The following is an 18,156-nucleotide window of genomic DNA, read 5'->3' as shown; positions in this document are numbered from 1 at the left end:
TCAATCTATGCAGGATGGCCACTCCCCCCGACCAGCCGGGGTCAGACAGGTCGGCCAGGGAGTTGTCGGGGGCGTCTATTACCGGAGATGGGCGGTCGATGCCTGCGGTCTCGACCAGCCAGGCGCCGGTGGCCCCGACCCCTTCGTCCGGGCAGCAAGGCCAGGCGGGTGAGCAGCCCGAGCAGTAGGCGAGTAGGGTAGTCTGTAGGAGTAGACTAGTAACCGCCCGTCAGGGTGTTTATTGTAAACTCTGTATGTAAAGTTTGTAATAAAGTTTGATTTTTTCATGACCGTGATTTTGAGCGCTGTAAAGTTATCTGAGTGATGTATCACTGTGTTTGACTGATAGTCGTTAAGGATCTCCGTCGCAGAGGAATATTGTTGTGCTCGTCGAAAGCTCTGCGTGTAAACAATGTATAGCGAAAAAGGAAAACTTTTATTATTGCCAATTATAAGAAACTTACTAGCAAAAAGGTACTGGAACTTATGGATAGAAACGGCGCAGTTTGTCTATGTGCCAAGAATTAGGCACGCGTGTTCCTTCTGGATACGCCAGTCTGTAGGATGTAGGACGTGTGACTTCGGTGACCACAAAGGGTCCTTCCCAGGGGGTGGATAGCTTGTGCATTCCTTCCTGGCTTGTTTTCCACCTGAGTACCAGATCGCCGACCACGAAAGAACGGTCCTTGACGTTCCTGTTGGGGTACCGTCTGATGGCCGCAAGATACTTTGCTGTTCGAAGACATGAATTTAGACACTTTTCCTCCATGCAGTTGATTTCGAGCTCCCTGGCATTGTCGGCCGTTGACTGGTCGAAGTTTTCAACTCTTGGAGACCCGAAAGCTATATCAGACGGCAGCACTACCTCAGTGCCGTAAACCATGAAGTAGGGTGACACCCCTATGTTCCGACTAGCCTGTGTTCGGAGACCCCATACCACAACCGGTAACTCTTTCATCCATCGACCAGGTGCTCTGTCGTTCTCGGTGTACAACCTTTTCTTTAGGGCATCGATGATCATGCCATTGGCGTGCTCTACTTGACCGTTTGCCCGTGGGTGGGCTAATGACACGTATTTTATCACTATGCCTCTGTCATCGCAGAAGTCCCAAAACGTAGTGCCAGTGAACTGAGTGCCCAAGTCGGTGATTATACTGTTGGGGATCCCGAATCTGTGTATGATTTGATTGAGGAATTCCACAGCTTTCTCGGAGGTTGCTTTGACCAGTGGCATGTATTCGATCCACTTTGAGAATTTGTCAATTAATACGAAGACAAACTTGAAGTTGCCGGGAGCCGGTTTAAATGGCCCGATCATGTCGAGACCCCAGCAGGCGAAAGGCCAGGATGACGGGATAGTTTGAATCTCATGAGCAGGTACGTGGGTCCTTTTGGCGAAGAACTGGCATCCTTCACAATGTCGGACCAGTTTTTCTGCGTCGGTGCCCGCGGTTGGCCAGTAAAAACCTGCTCGAAAAGCCTTCCCGACCAGCGTTCTGGAGGCAGCATGGTTGCCGCAGGATCCGGCGTGTATGTCGTCTAGGAGCTTGATGCCATCATCCTGGGATATGCATTTGAGCAGCACTTCAGAACTTGCATTTTTTTTGCATGAGTTTGCCATCCACCAGTATGTAATTCTTTGATCGTCGAATGAGGCGCTCATTCTCCATTTTATCCTGAAAGCCTGACCCATCCGATATATATCTGATGCACGGGGTGCGCCAATCACGGCTGCTGGTTGTCGGAGTAGCGTCGTCTATGAGCATTGCCTCAATAGGTTGCTTTTCGACAAGGTCAGTGCCCACACTTGGCTCATGGATGTCCTGGACGAAGACACCTCACGGGATCTGGGCCCGAGATGACCCTAACTTTGACAGCGCATCCGCTGCCTGGTTTTTATCCCGGACCACGTGGGTGTACTCTATGCCATAGAAGTTGGATTCCCATTTGCGGATTTCTTTGCAGTAGAGATCCATCTTCTCGTGGGTTGCGTCCCATTCCTTGTTGAGCTGGTTGATAAATAAGGCGGAGTCGCCATAGACGTAGAGGCGTTTGACTCCCAACTCAACGGCTAGTCGTATGCCGTGCAGGCATGCTTCATACTCGACGACGTTGTTTGATGCCGGAAAAAGGATCCTAAGGACGTAGCGCAGTTTGTCCTTGTTAGGCGACACGAAAAGTATCCCAGCGCCTGCACCGTTGATGTTCAAGGACCCATCGAAGAACATTGACCAGTGGTCGTAGACGTCGGAAACGGGAGGCTCGTTGAGATCCGTCCACTCTGCGATGAAATCGACCAGGGCCTGAGACTTGACTGTGGTGCGGCTCTGGAAGTCCAGGGAGAATGGGCATAACTCCATTGCCCATTTTACAATTCTGTCGTTGGCGTCTTTATTGCGCAGAATATCCCCAAGAGGGAAACTGGTGGTTACCCAGACTCGATGGCCGTCGAAGTAGTGCTTTAGCTTCCTCGACGTTATTAGGATGGCGTATATGAGCTTCTGTATTTGTGGATATCTGGCCTTGGACTCGTTTAAACTTTGCTTATGAAATAGACGGGTCTCTGGACCTTGTAGATGTGACCTGGCTCGTCTCGCTCGACCACTATTGTAGTGGAGACAACCCTGTCGGTTGCCGCAATGTAAAGAAGTAGGTCTTCATTGGGCTGAGGCGCTGTGAGCACAGGCGGTGAGGTGAGGAAGGTCTTAAGCTGGGTGAACGCAGCGTCAGCTTCTTCTGTCCAGGAGAATTTTTCCGACGCCTTCAAGAGTTTGAAGAAAGGGAGGCCTTTTTCTCCTAGTCTTGAGATGAAGCGGCTGAGAGTGGCCATACATCCGGTGAGCTTCTGAATATCCTTGACATTTTTAGGTGGTCACATGACAAGTACTGCTTTTACTTTTGAAGGATTCGGTCGTATGCCGTCGCGGCTGACGACGTTGCCGAGTAGTAGACCGGACGGGACACCAAAGATGCATTTTTTGGGGTTAAGCTTCCACTTGTATTTGTTTAGCGCCTTAAAGGTTCGGTCTAAGTTGTCGATTAGGGTGCTTGCATCCCTTGTTTTGACAACGACGTCGTCCACATAAGCCTCGACGCGGTCATCAAGAATCTCTTCATGAAGGCATTGCTGGATGGCCCGTTGATAGGTGGCTCCGGCGTTTTTGAGTCCGAAGGACATGGTCGTGTAGCAGTATGCGCCGAAAGGAGTGATGAAAGATGTTTTGATCTGATCATCTTTCTTTAGCGAGATCTGGTGATAACCAGAGTAGCAGTCTAGAAAAGAGAGGAGTTCGCATCCGGCCGTTGAGTCGACCACCTCGTCGATGCGAGGGAGACCAAAAGGATCTTTAGGACAGTGTTTATTGAGATCAGTGTAATCAACGCACATTCTCTACTCATTATTCTTTTTGCGTACAAGAACCAGATTGGCAAGCCAATCTGGATGATACACTTCTTTTATGAATCCGGCTGCTAGAAGCCGTGTTATTTCTATCCTAATAGCCTCCTTTTTGTCACGAGCGAACCGTCGCAGCTTTTGCTTGATGGGTCTTGCGGTCTTCGAGACATTTAAGGAGTGCTCGATCAGGTTTCATGGGACGCTGGGCATGTCTGCGGGTTTCCATGCGAAAACGCTCACGTTGTCCCTTAGAAACCTGACGAGCGCGTCTTTCTATTTGGGATCCAGGTTGGCCCCGATGAGGGCCGTCTTCTCGGGGCTGCCTTCGACCAGCTGTACTTCCTTGTACTCCTTGGATTTTGAATTCTTCCTGGCGGTCTCCTGCTCGGGCAGTCGGAGCTGGTCGTGAGGGAGCTGTGCGGCTTGGGCTGCTGTTTCTGCCATGCGAATTGAAAGATCGATTGCTTCAGTGATCTTGAAGCTCTCCTCCTCGCAAGTATATGCAGTGTAGACATTGCGCCTGACGGTTAGGACGCCCTTCTCCGTAGGCATCTTGAGGACCAGGTATGAGTAATGTGGGACTGCCATGAATTTTGTCAGCGATGGTCGGCCCATTATAGCGTGGTAAGTCCCATCAAAATCGGCGACCACAAAGTTGATGAACTCTGTTCGAAAGTGGTTGGACGTGCCGAATTGGACAGGCAGTGTTATCTGTCCGAGGGGCACTGAACTCTGACCTGGCAAGACTCCCCAGAATTGAGCATCGTAGGGTTTTAGCTGTGCCGGAGATATCTTGAGGGCGGGCAGGCTGTTGCGAAAGAGGATGTCGATGGAACTTCCTCCGTCCACGAGCACGCACTCGAATCTGATGCTGTTGATGCAAGGGTCCAAGATTAGAGGGAAGCGACCTGGCTCCGGGATAGCGGCCCACTGATCCTTCCTGCTGAAGGAGATTTCCCTGTGCGACCAGGGGTGAAATTTTGGATCGGCGATCAGGCCATCCGTGCTGTCTATGTTGAGGCAGGCTCTCTTTAAGAGCTTTCTTTCTCGTTTAGACTCGATGGAAACCTTGCCCCCGAAGATGGAGTGGACCACGTCGGTAGGACTGACATACTGGTGTCGTGGGTCCCTATCCTGGTCTTCGTCCTCGTCTTCGTGATCGCGCCCGTCTTGTTTCCCGTTTTTCTTGGCGGGGTCGTCTTGAGCAGCCCGCCGCGTATAGATGCTTTTGAGGACGCGGCATTCTTCCATGATGTGGTTGGACTTTGGATGTAGTTGGCATGGTCCCTTCAACGTCTTGTTGTAGTCTTCTTGGTAATCCCGCCGCCCGTTGGGGCGCTTGACTGTATTCACCTCGTGGTCGTGGTCGCGGGGGCGCTTTCCTCTGAAGTCGTCGCGATTGTCGCGTCGCCAACCTTCCCTGTGATCGCGGTTGTCGGGGCGACGATGGTTCCTATTGTCGAAGCGACCACGGCTATCGTCTCGTTGAGGAGGCTGGTCGGGTCCCCGCGCATCATCCCGGATGAGTTTTTCTGCGTCGTCGACGTCGGCGTAGTTTTTAGCCGTGGCAAGAAGCTCGGCCATCCTTGTTGGCCTTTTGTGCAGTAGCTTGTGCCTCAGTGCTTCGTGGAAGCGCAACCCTTTTATGAAAGCAGATATGGCCTCGTCATGGGAAATTTTCGGGATCTTAAGGCGCATATCCGAGAATCGTCGGATGTAGTCACGCAGTGGCTCGTTCTTCCTATCCCGTATCCTTTCGAGGTCGTATTTGTTCCCGGGCTGTTCGCAGGTAGCGATAAAATTGTCGATGAATGCTTGGCGTAATTCTTCCCAGGAGTCGAAAGAGTCCTCGGGCAGGCCTAGGAGCCACTGGTGACCGGCCTGGTCGAGGACGACTGGGAAGTAGTTGGCCATGACGTGCTCATCTCCTGCTGCTGACTGGACGGCGATCTCGTATAGAGTGATCCAGTTTTCTGGGTTTTCCTTGCCGTCGTATTTTTTGAGTTTCTCGAGCTTGAAATTGCGAGGCCACACGACTTGGCGGAGGTGTGAGGAGAACTGTCTCAGACCCGGGGGGCCGTGCGTTGCATCGTACTCAATATGACGTAGGCTTTCGTGAACTGCTCTTTCTGTGGCGCGCCTGTTGATGCGGTCCCGGGCGTCTTTGGGAGGGATGTTGTATCGAAGATCCCTGTGCTGGTTTACTTCTTGACCACGCCCGCGATTCTGCTCGCGGTGACCGCCACCATCCCGACCGCCGTCGTCACACCGTGAATTTTTTCGATGATTGTTGGGGGAACGGCTGCGGTGGTGCCTGCTGGGCTGTGGTGAGGTCTGGCTGCGATGGGTCTGGTCGGAGGAGACCTCTGTATCGGAGATAGCTTGGACTCTTTTGAGCAGAGTGGCTGTCTGTCCCATCACGGTGATCAGATGTGCTCGAACGCTGGATCGAACGCCCTGGCATTCGGGAGTATCAGGGAGTTGATCTAAATTGGCCATGGCGACAGCCACATTGGCGCTTGGCGTTTTGTAGACTGGCTGATCCCCGACCATGTCGAAAGCGTCGGTGAGATTATGCGGCGGGAGTTGGCGTTCCTCGTCCGCGCGTCGTCGGGCACGGTCGGCATTGCGCTGCTCGCGGAGCTGCCTCTGCTCGTTTGTTTCTCCATCAACAACCGGCTCGTCGGCGCTGACGTTGAAAACGATGTCTCCTCGCCGGGGTGGGAAGACCGGGAAACGAGAGAAACCAGGAGGATATGGTGGCAAATCCAGGTCATAGTCCTCGTCCTCGGAGTTTATGACTTCAGTGGGAACGGAACCAGTGCTCGAATTTGTGCTGGAGGCCTGGCCGTCCCATAGTTCTCGGATCGTCACCATGTTGACGTAGTGACGAGCTGGTCGACTGCTCCACTTTGGCAACCAACCAGCCTCGTTAAAAAGGGATTGGATGTGCCGCGAGTAGAGAGAGGCTGAGTTGTTCAGGCCACAAGGATAACCTTCCTCCGGATCAGCCTCGAGCTTGACGGACCGTCCTGAGGGGGTGGAGGTTATTGTCAGAGACGTTCCCAGCCGTTCGTGTGTGACGACACGAGTTGGCCGGTAGGAGTTGAAAAATCCGTCGGTGCAGCTTGATCAGGCTGGCGCGAGATCCCATCTACTAGTCGGGAAGCCTCGAGAAGCTTGAAATCAGCGCGATCAAGGGCTCGGAGAAGATCCGAGCCATCGATCTTCTTTCCCTGGTAGCGCGGAAGCGGTGGTCGCGTGCTCGGTGCCAGCATCTGCGTGGTCGGAGCCGATGCCACCGTCATCCTAGATTGGATCTGGGTTCCTTCTGAAACCGTGGTCGTGGGGCCGCCGCCGTGCGTGGTCCACGTGATCTGGCCGACGGTGAACGTGAGGCCTTCAGGCACGGCCGCAGAAGCTGGAATGATGACCATCTTGTTCGCCGAAGAAGTTGTACGCACAGCCCCTACCTGGCGCGCCACTGTCGACGAAAGCTAGTCGGCAGTCTACCTTGGGGTATACCCACGGTAGTAGTTTATCGGTAGACGGTGCGCAAACTACGAACTCGATGGTGACGCAAGACACGGACAAGCTTTTTATCCAGGTTCGGCCGCCGAGTTGGCGTAATACCTACGTCTTGCGTCTGGTTGTATTGATTTGTGTTGAGAGAATAATGTGTTCTAGGGGGGTCCCTTGCCCCTCCTTATATAGTCCGGAGGGCAGGGTTACAGATCTGGAAACTAATCCTAGTCGGTTACAATTGCCATAGATAGTTCAATATCAATTCCTATTCTAACCGACTAGAATCCCGCTTGATCTCCACGTCTTGTTTCCTTGCGCGAAACTCCGAGCAGTTAGATCAAGCCTCGAACTGTCTTCGTGATGGGCCAAGCCTCCTAGCTCAAGTCTAGCCGTAAGGGTATAGGGGTTTATACCCCCACAGATATGGATAGGATAAGAGAGATGACTACCCCACTTAACAGAGATCGAGCTAATCCCCAAACGTCTCCTTCCAGACCTCCTTCAAAACACTAGAACATAGACGACACACAAAACAACAAACCATGCAAAACAAGCACGCAACACACATCGACACTACACGTGCTTCTCCAATAGTGGTGGTAATCCTAAAAGGTAAGTCCGAGATGATTAAGGGCCATCGAATTCGAGAAATAAAGCGAGTTTTAAAAACTTAAGTAAAACAACTAAACAAAAGCCAAGGAGATAAATAGAAACAGCTCAAAGGAAGCTATTCAAGGAGGGGATACAACATGACAAGGATGAAGAAATAGTTAGAATCAAAGGGTCAAGGTATAAGAAAATAGTTTTATAGCAAAATAAGCTTTAGAAATCGACTAGTGCTATATAGGCATACGTCCTACAGTCAACACCGCTCTGATACCATTCCTGTCACACCCTAGCTTTTAAAATAAGACCAGAGTCGTCATATGTGTGCCCAGGAAGTCCACACATATAACAAAAGAATAGAATTATCAGAATCAATGTTATATATAGCGGAAAACATATTTATAATAACACTTACAAAACATCAGAGTTCACGGAAACAGTAGCTAGAACTTCTTAGGCTCCATTCTTCTCAGGGACGGTTGACTGGGGGCTCCGTACGCCAAGCACTTCTGATATACTTCTAGAAAACTTCATGACATCTTTATCCTTCTTCTGAGCGGCACTTTACTACACATTGGGGTGTGGGGGGAAATAGCAAGGGTGAGTTCATGTCGAACTCAGCAAGCACAGACGGAAAGTAATGACATGCAAGGCTTAAAACAAGGTAAAGCTAACTTGGTTTGACTGCGGTAGCATTTTAGTTGATCACTTTTAATTATGACTATTATTAGAATAACCTATTACTATTATGAGTAGCATAAACCCAACCCTTAATTAGTGTAAGTAGTAATTAGCATTTTTTAATGACTATCCTAATAGTTATAGAAGTCCAGGGATTAACCCCAATTATTAACACAGGATAGCAATCCTACCAACACGGAATAGCCATTCCGCCAAAACACGAGGTAGCAACCTCGCCAAGTTCCATCTCCAAGTATCCAGTGAATCCAATTTGCTCATCAAGTGAGGGTCTGGGCCGCTCGTGACCGTGAGCACGGCTGATATATTAGTTTTACACTCTGTAGAGGTGTGCACTTTCACTCCAAGTCGTGATTCCCATTTGCCCGGGGTCATGACTCCCCAAAACACTGCCAAGGTGAGCAGGCAGGGTCTCACTACGAGACCTTTCACAGGGTCCAACTAATAGGATGCCACTCGCAAGTTTTTGCCGGGGTGCTCGGCAGTCGATACCCATAGCCATGGCGTACCGATCAACCGACAACTTAATATTCATTACCCAAGTTACTTCCTCACGCCTACCCAGAAAGTAACACCCTACTAGTGGAGGTCCTGCTAATTAGTCAAGCCAGAGCCATATAGCTTGGAGCTGCACTGTATGTCCCAGGGGCCGCTCCTGACTAAGTCCTTACGGAGAGCAGAGACGGGTACGCCCGGCAAACCGGACCACCAACAGTACCCGCTCCCCATGTCACCACCATCATCACGATGCTCGTAAGCATCCAACATCCACCAACAGAACTAATTTTCGTATTTTAAATAATTAAAACTGAATTTTAAAATCATTTTGGACTTAACCAGTAAATACCGACGGATCCAGGGGCTAAACTGCTAAAAACAGGACTTAAATCTAATTATTTCTAAACTACTCAGGACCGCGGGTTGATTTTGAATAAAAGCGAGGGCTTATTTGCAAAAGGACCAGGGCGGCGCGGGGTGGCCAACTTGACTGGCCACGTGGCGCTGCGGGGTTGGCGGGTCCACGGCCCATGCCTGTGGACCGCGGCGCGGGCGGTGGACAGTGGGTCCACGGTGGACCACGGCCGGGCTGGGCGGGCGAGCGCGGCGGCGGCGCCATGGCCGCGACACTGCGGCTCGCCTTGACGGCGCTTCGGGGCATGGGCGGACACGTCGAGGGCATGGGCGGGATGCGCACGCCAGGGCGAGCGCGATGTGCGCGTCAGCGAGGATCGGGAGTGGCCGTGGAGGCGGGTGCGCGAGGCGGAGCGGCTCAACGGCGGCGGCGCAACTACGGCGAGGGCGCGCACGCGACTGAGAGAGAGAGGGCGAACGGGAAGAGCACCGACGGATTCCTCACCTCAACGCGAAGCTCGGGGGGCGGTCCTCGTTGCCGGAGACGTTGCGGCAGCGGAGATCGTCGGCGACGCGGAGTTCGGGACGGCGGCGGCTATGGCGGCTCACGGCTCGAGCACAAGAGGCGGCGGCTGCTGCCCTAGGGTTCCGTGGGGGGGCGCGGGGCTCTAGGCTGGGCCTTTATAGGCCGACGAACCTCGTGGGGCGCGCTCGGATTCGGATCAAACGGCGGTTGCGGCTTCCGAGATGTGCGGCGAGAGGAGGGAGACGAGGCTGACGCGTGGGTCCGCAGCGTCAGCCGCTTGGAGCGACCGACAAGTGGGCCCCGCGTGGCAGCGGGTGCACGCTGCTAGCGGGCCGAGGCGGGGCGCTGGGCCGCGGCCTAGCTGGGTGAGAGAGGGGGAGTGGGAAGGTGGGCCGAGGAAGAGGGGAGCCGGCCCAGAAAGGAGGAAAACCTTTTTCTTTTTATTTAAAAAGGCTTTGAACCAAATTCTTCACCACATTTATAAACCAAAATTTGATTTATTAACTTGAGGTTATTTTAAGAATTATTTTCTTTACTACTTTTAGAAACAAAGCATATTTTCTGAATAACATATTTTAAAAAAAATTTTCCACTCAAATATAAATTAATTTTCAAATATGACTTTTGGAGTTTTATTTTTCCGAAAACCAAAAGGACCTAAACGTGGCTCGTTGGAAATTTTGTAATTCATTTTTTTTACACAAGCCAAACAAAGCTAGCGCACAAAGCACACCATAACAAAACAAAACACCCTTCACTTAATTTTATAAAAGTTTTAAAATTTCACCTTTTCCTCATTTTATAAAAGCAATAATGAATAAAATCTTGGAATATTTTACAAAAATTTTAAATCCTTAATTAATTTAGTGTTTTCTAATAACAATCAAAAATTAAAAAAAATTGGAGTGTTATAGAGCGGTACTTCGGTATCTTCTCTAATTCGGTACTAGAGCAAGCCGGTACCATTTGGTTCCTGGAAAAACTTGGTACCGAGGTATTTCGATTTTGGTACTTTCGGTTCGGTACCGGTAAATACCGAAGGTACCGAACAACATGTAACATCGGGTTGAGTAGCAAATTTTGACAAAAATTTTACATGAATTGCATGAAGCAATTGAAGTCGCGGTCTTCGCTACCTCTCCAGGGTCCTGCGCAGGCACTCAGTGACGACCGACATCGACGATGCAGCCACGTGAGACCCTGTGCGCAGGCGAGCCGAGCGAGCCCCCATGCGTCGAGGCCGAGGAGCGGAGGAGGAGACACGCGGTCGGCGTGGGCGCGTGGTGGACCTGCGCAGCTGCGCGGCGGGCGAGTCGGCGATTTCCTAGCATGGGCAACGGGGGCAGGGGCATGTGGGCGTCTAGCGCTGGTGGAGTGGGTAGTAGCGAGCTGGCGGCTACGCCTGCGTGGTCGGGCGGGAGGTTGAGTGGGGGAGTTGCCGTCGGGGTGGGTGACGGACTGTCGGGGTTGGGCATCGGGGTGGGTGACGGACTAACGAGATCGGGGGATGACCTAGGGTTTTGGATGGGCTGCTATGTGGGCTAACTTACATGGGCTGCTGGCGGGCTGATTCGGTATTTTCGGTAATTTCGGTTTACCAAGACCCAGTACCTGTACCCGGTATTTTTGGGTTCGGTTCTCGGTATTTTTCGGTTCAGTTTCAGTTTTGGTTATTTCATGCCCAGGGTGATCTGAGAGCCTCCGAGATTGTTGGTGTGAGAAACGAATTTTTGCACCAACAGTTCCATATATGTTTTTTGATCGTCTCGATGAGAGGAACGCAATGGTGAAGTCCATTTCACATTAATTTTTGACAACTTTACAAAATATACAATTTTGGTTGTCAACACTCTCGCTAATAATTTATAGTTTAGATTAGTTAAGCTACACCTAATTCTATTCTATCTCTAGGAGTTTCTCTCGCTAATATATAAAGCTTTTTACATATCTATTTAATTTTTGATGTGGTCTATTCATTTTATTATAGGCAAAGCTTAATTATTAAGCTAAGCCTATATTTTTCATTTATATATGCTTAATATACGTGTAATATAAATATATTATTGTATCAGCAAAAACATGTATTGAAAAACCTATTATTATATATTATATAAAAACAATAAACAGAACCGAAGAAGTGAACCAAAAAAAAGAAACCCTTTAACACCGGTTGGTAATACCAACCGGTGTTAAAGAGTCTTGCAACGTGGCAGCCCTGGCAGGACCCTTTAACACTGGTTGGTATTAGCAACCGGTGTTAAGGGGGGGCTTTAGCCCCGGTTGCCCGAACCGGGACCTTTAGTCCCGAAAGGGTGGGTCTTTAGTCCCGAAAGGGCAGCACCGGCTCGGGAACCGGGGCAACAGGCCCTTCCCGACCGATGCTAATGCCCCGTCCTGCACCAGTGTCCATATCTGAACATCTCTATAACCATATATATCTCTTTATTTCTAACATCCCCACTTAATTAGCCATAGCGTGACAGACGATTGCGACTACATTTGATTATTTGAAGTCTTGCTTACACCGTCTTCTCAACTTCTTCATCATCAACTAGATCCCTAATGGATGGTCCATCACCTAATAATGAGAGTCCTGTTAATACTAGAGGGATATTAAGTACCCAGCAATTTAGAAGCTCTTGGTTTACGATTTCGTGAATAATTCATGGCTAATCAGAAAAGGAATGTAAACCAGCTGAACGAAACTTGCAGTGAGTGATCTATTAAGTTCCAAAAATGAAAAATATATAAGTTGTGAAGTTTATAAATTCCAAAAGAAAATTAAATAATTAAGGTTTCATCCGTAGCACGCATTGGATTGGTATCCTTTTTTTTTTGAACAATTTTTTTTGAACAATGGATTGGTATCCTTAATTATCTAAAGTGACACGGCATCTCATGATCTCATTCTCTGAAATTCCTATGGTATGAGTGGTAATCAACCGTAGCCATCGTGGCGATGGAATCGCAGCCCTTTTCCGCCATAAATACCCCCGGCCCACGTACGGTGCGACGAGCAACCGTACGCAACGGCGCACCTGCCTCATCAACCATACACATACATACATCCCACGCTCTCTGCCGCACACAGGCCAGGCACACACGCCCCGCGCTCCGCCCGCCTACTCTTCACCCAGCAAGAACTCATGGAGGCGTCGCGGGTGAAGCCGGGGTTCAACGGCGTGGGCATGGCTGCTGGCTCCGTGAACGGCAGCAGCCGCCGGCCCGGCCCCGGCCTCGGCTACGGCTACGGCTACTACATGGGCTCCGGCGCAGCGGCGGGCGGAAGCGGCAGGGCGGCGCAGGCGCCGGTGGACGGGTGCAGCGTGGCGCTGCGCGTGTTCGTGGTGGCGTCGACGCTGGTGTCCGCCGTGGTGATGGGCGTGGACCGGCAGACGAGGACCATCCAGATCACCATCACCGACGCGCTGCCGCCGCTGGAGGTGCCCCTCACCGCCAACTGGTCCTACTCCTCCGCCTTCGTGTAAGCCTCTCTGATCGCTCACTCTCTCTAGCTCTCTATCTCTCCACCGCCCCTTGCTCGTCTTCTTGTCGTCGTGGTGCTATCTTGCTAGCTGGCCACCATGTGACTACGTACGCCGCTTGATGATTTCACAAATAATTGCCGCGTTCGCATTATTTTCTTCTCCACACATCGATCGGTCTTTTTCTATTTATTATTAAATTTTTCCTTCCGTTTGCTTTTTTTTATTTTATTATGTGTTCATGAATCATGATATGCGCAACATGTGGGTACGTGGACAGTACCAGCTAGCTAGGAAGTGACATTAAACAGGACAAATTTAGTAAGAGTATAAGTACGTATGTCTGGTGGGTGGTACTACTTACGTTCGGAAAACGCGCGGGTCAATAATAATTCTGGTGGGCAATTGCATGCATGTCTTGTCTAACATTATTACTGTGAAACTTGTTTGTTGTCGAAGAAAGCAGCAAGTACTTGGTAAATTAAAATTCAATCACGAAATAAATAAAAACTCAATAGGAGATTTGCTGGATTAGTTTATTTATTTGTATTATTACAACCACCGGGGAAAAAAGGGAAAGGGCAAGAAAACTGCTATCGCGCGCTACAGATTCGACCGGGAATTCCATCAAAAATTCGACCAGGAAATAAATTGTCTGTCCCGCATATACTACACATGTCACACATGCTGCCACACTGCAGTCTAGCTAGTCTCTATACGCTTGTAGCTTTGTTGTTTTGCTGTATTTATTTATTTATAGTCTCTAGACGTCGTCCTTCCTTCCTATAGCTAATACGCAGAACGAGTCGCGAGAGATGGATAGAGATGTATCGTCGTTCCAGATACGAGGCAGCACATATACATGCTGCATACGCAACACAGCGGCATATAGCTAGGTATGTATCGTTGTTTCACCGTTTATGATGGTGTTCCATACGTGTGTGTTGCCCCTGCTTCTAGCTAGTATGCGCGCGTATATATATACACACGTCTGCATATATCTAGATATATATTGCCACCGGCCGATATCTCTCGTATCGATATCGATATCTCTGTAGAGTGGTGGGTGGACTGATAGATAAAGAGAAGCAAACAAACAAAATGCTTTCGCGAGGGCGATCGGCAGCAGCAGCGGCCTCCATCGTCGATCGTCGTCGCGCTCCCCCTTTTGGTTCCACGTAGTACGGGCAAAACAAGCTGGCCTTCTCTTTCTCTTACCTAAAAAGAAACTCCAGCATACACTCCTTTGATACTACAGACAAGGACGCCGCAACCAAATGGAATTCTCAAACATTACTTTATTTATTTATTCATAGATAATTACTCCGTGCAGATTATGTAAAGTATATATATATATATATATATATATATATATATATATATATATATATAGGAACTGTAAACATTACAAACAGTAGCTAGTATGTTGGATAGTTCATGATTTATCTTACAGTTAGGGAAGTGTACGACATAATACTTGCAGCAGCATGACATTGAACTTAATTAACATAAAAAAAAGTCGATGTGAAACTCGTGTATGTAGAATTTTTTAAAATTTGACTAGATTTTGTAGAAAATATTAGCAACATTTGTATCTCTATATAAGATCGGTTCGAGGGGAAAGGGAGAGATAGAGGAGAGGAGGGAGATGGAGGCATATATACCATCGGGCTCGGCCAAGGAGGACACAACCATGGCGTCGGTGTCTAGTGAAAGAGTGGCAGTGATGTTTCGGGCGGCGGCGTGGTGAGGACAGCATTGGCGGCGTTTCCTGTTCTGGCAGTGCCCCCTCATTTGGACTAGGGTTAGGATAGTGGGGTGTGGCGGTAGTGAACCTTGTGCCTTGTGTCCTGGCCCCCACCTCCTATTTACGGCACTACACGACGGGGGGCCACCAACCTTGCTAGGTTGGATGCCCTCGGTTAGGGTGCAGATCAGGGCCCAGACTTGGCCATTGAGCCAAATCTGATGGAGATCAACCTAATATGAGTATATCGTAGTGGTGTACCACTACGAACTTGTACGCATTTTTAGCCACTATAGTGAATTATTGGGGCATCAACCAATCTATGGGATAGGATGCATGGGGATGGCCAAGAAAATGACAAGACATACTCTCCACCTATTATGCGCCTAGTGAGTGATCAAGGTCATATACATAGGTGCATAGCATTGATGATACGTCGTCCTAAAATAACTATCGTTCTTACTTTCTGAAAAATAACTTTGATTAAATATATATTACAATATTAATATTTATGTTATATAATTAATATCATTGAAAAGATCGAATAAATTTATTTATTAGAAATATAAATATTACACGTATTTTCTATAAATTAAATTAAACTTACAATATAAAAACAAAAACGACACTTAATTTAATTTACAACAGAGGGAGTACATGAGAATGACCTGGCCAAGGACGGAGATGCGTGGCGCGTTGGGCACACCACGTGGCCTGTCCGTACCATGCATTATTTTGCGACGAAAGCAGGCAACGACGAAGATATGAGCTGATCGATCCTCAGTCATGCGTCGTGGTCGTGGTGCTCCTGATCCTCACGAAGAAAATCGTGATGAGGTCCGAGCGGCCACCGGTTGGGCCTTTACAAAAAGGCGGATTGAGGGGCCGATCCATACGGATAGAGATAGAGATTTGGGTTAGAGGATGGAAGCTGCCCGAATCGACAATCAGAGGTTGCGATTGCTATTCAGATCTCGTTTACACTTAAAGTTCAAAAAAAATTAAAATTATTTATTACATCTAATCTTACGAGCATTAAATATAAATAATAATTAATTAATTAATTATATAATTTATCTAATAAATAAATCTTTTAAGTCTAATTCGTTTATAGTTGAATAATAATTGTTAAATATAAACAAAAATGCTACCATCTCTTAAAAAAACCCTAAGGAGCTGAACAAGGCCTCACTCATCCATTTGACCGAATGATGGGCAACCCGTCAGGGTCTCGATCGTCGCCACTCGCCTGGCACGACCTGGTAATTCCATAGCGTATATGATATGGCTCGCATCGCATGCTGAACCGCTTCCATGGCAAGGCAAAGCTACCTAGCCTATCCGATCCAATGATCCATCCGCCGTCGACGCTTCCAGAGCCAAAGATAATGCTGGGCTGCCTCTTTTTTTTTAAAAAAAAAAATGACAACAAAATGCATTGCAAATCAGAGATGTGAGAGTTAATTTAGTAGTGTCTCCTGTCCATTCCATGTGTGTTTCCATTGCTATCTGCTGATACCAACTCGTCTCGATCATCAGTTGCGTGCCCAGCTGCTGCACCGGCCGTATCCACCCATCCGATCCATGGCCGATAGATGCTGCTTTCCATGTACCCGCATTCCACGCGAGATTGATTACCCGCGCGCGGTCGGTAGGCCCAAGTGAAATATGAGATGAGCACGCAAAGGTGATTCATCCATATTTACGTTTTCATTCATTTGTCTGATAAGATATGGTAGTAAATATTGCTCGTTGATTTGTTATAAGAGAAAATTCTTTTGAACGATAAAATGTTGTCCATAGAGTATGCATATGGAAGAGTCATCATGTGTATGTAAAATATACATGCGGCACTAACCAATACTGTAGACATAGCGAATAGACGTATAAAGCGCTGTTAACATCACGGGGAATAATTAGGTCTGAATGAAAACGATGCACACATCTACGATACAACGAATGCATTATTCATGTAGCATTCAGATCACCACGCAGGCACGCACTCACTCCCTCCCTCTCGTTTTCAGTCACAAACTCATACCCCACCAAGTATAATTGGGAGTACAGAGTACAGACTACTACTACTTGTTCCCTTCCCTGTCTAAAAGATGATGGTCATGTGTTGCACTGTGTACGCGCAGTAAGATGTGTCAATGTCTGCATTTGTTCCTGGAAATAAAATAGCTCATCGCTCTCTCAAACATCCAAGCTCAATAAAACACCGGGCCACCGAATTTCATTCTCTCAAAATTATATATTTCACTCTCATCATACACTGGTTAATGAACAATTGAACATGCACATGCATAACGCAGGTACTTCGTGGTGGCGAACGCGATGGTATGCCTGTTCTCGGCGGCGGCGCTGGCGGCGTGCCGGAGCCGGGCCGCCATGGTGCCCGTCATGGTGGGCGACCTGCTGGCGCTGGCGCTGCTCTACTCGGCCGTGGGCGCCGCCGCCGAGTTCGGCATCCTGGGCGAGCGCGGCAACTCGCACGTGCGCTGGGCTAAAGTCTGCAACGTCTACGGCCGCTTCTGCGACCGCGCCATGGCCGCCGTCATCGTCTCACTCATCGGCGCCTTCGCCAACCTCGTCCTCCTCATGCTCAACATCCTCACCATCCATAAGAGCTCATCCTACTACTAGCTAGCTACTAGTATAGAGAAGAGGGGCAGGCAGATCTAGAAGAGAAAACCATATAGTGTAATTAAGCTACTAATAGCTGTCGCTGGGAATTAAAGATAGACAGACTATGCTTGCTTGCATCGGATGCCAATTATATTGGATTGGAGACAGGTAATGGACACACTTACTTTCAGTAATTAATTTCTATCTAGCCATCAGAATTACTACATACAGTACTGTACTAGTAATTAACAAGTATAGCTAACAGGTTGTCCTATACTCAAATAACATGATCTGGTGAAGTCGTGACGAGGTATATTGCGATGTTTTTGTTCCTTTCCCTTTATCAGAAGTCATTTGATTCTCAATCTATCGCTACTGAGAGTGATCGAAAATCAATTTCCATCCATTATTCTTGTCATGTTCTCGATAAAAAGTACTCCCTCCGTTCCTAAATACTGCTATTTCTAGCAGATTTCAGACAGATTAGTGTGGCAAACAAAAGACTATTCTACCCTTAATTAATTTGGCTTCCACCATTTAATCATGCACGTTAAACCATGGTTCTATAGTTCCAACGAGCTACATTTAATACCAACTAAACAGACTCAACCAATTATCATGCGCCAAAGTACTATTCCCTAAAAGAAATTAAATGGGCTCGTGGATCATGAAAGTTCCGAGGAGAATTAAA

The 18,156-nt window shown here is 48.5% G+C and overlaps 1 protein-coding gene across 1 annotated transcript; it reads left to right on the top strand.

Moving 5' to 3' along the window:
• Positions 12,611-17,778, top strand: LOC8086354 (CASP-like protein 1E1). The gene is made up of 2 exons (XM_002457784.2): positions 12,611-13,089; positions 17,153-17,778. The coding sequence occupies exons 1-2, from the start codon at positions 12,752-12,754 to the stop codon at positions 17,481-17,483; spliced, it is 669 nt and encodes a 222-aa protein (XP_002457829.1). The 5' UTR covers positions 12,611-12,751; the 3' UTR covers positions 17,484-17,778.

The sequence above is a fragment of the Sorghum bicolor genome, chromosome 3, assembly GCF_000003195.3.
Source record: "Sorghum bicolor cultivar BTx623 chromosome 3, Sorghum_bicolor_NCBIv3, whole genome shotgun sequence".
In the NCBI taxonomy this organism is placed as follows: Eukaryota; Viridiplantae; Streptophyta; class Magnoliopsida; order Poales; family Poaceae; genus Sorghum; species Sorghum bicolor.
This window is presented reverse-complemented; position numbering and strand designations above follow the sequence as displayed.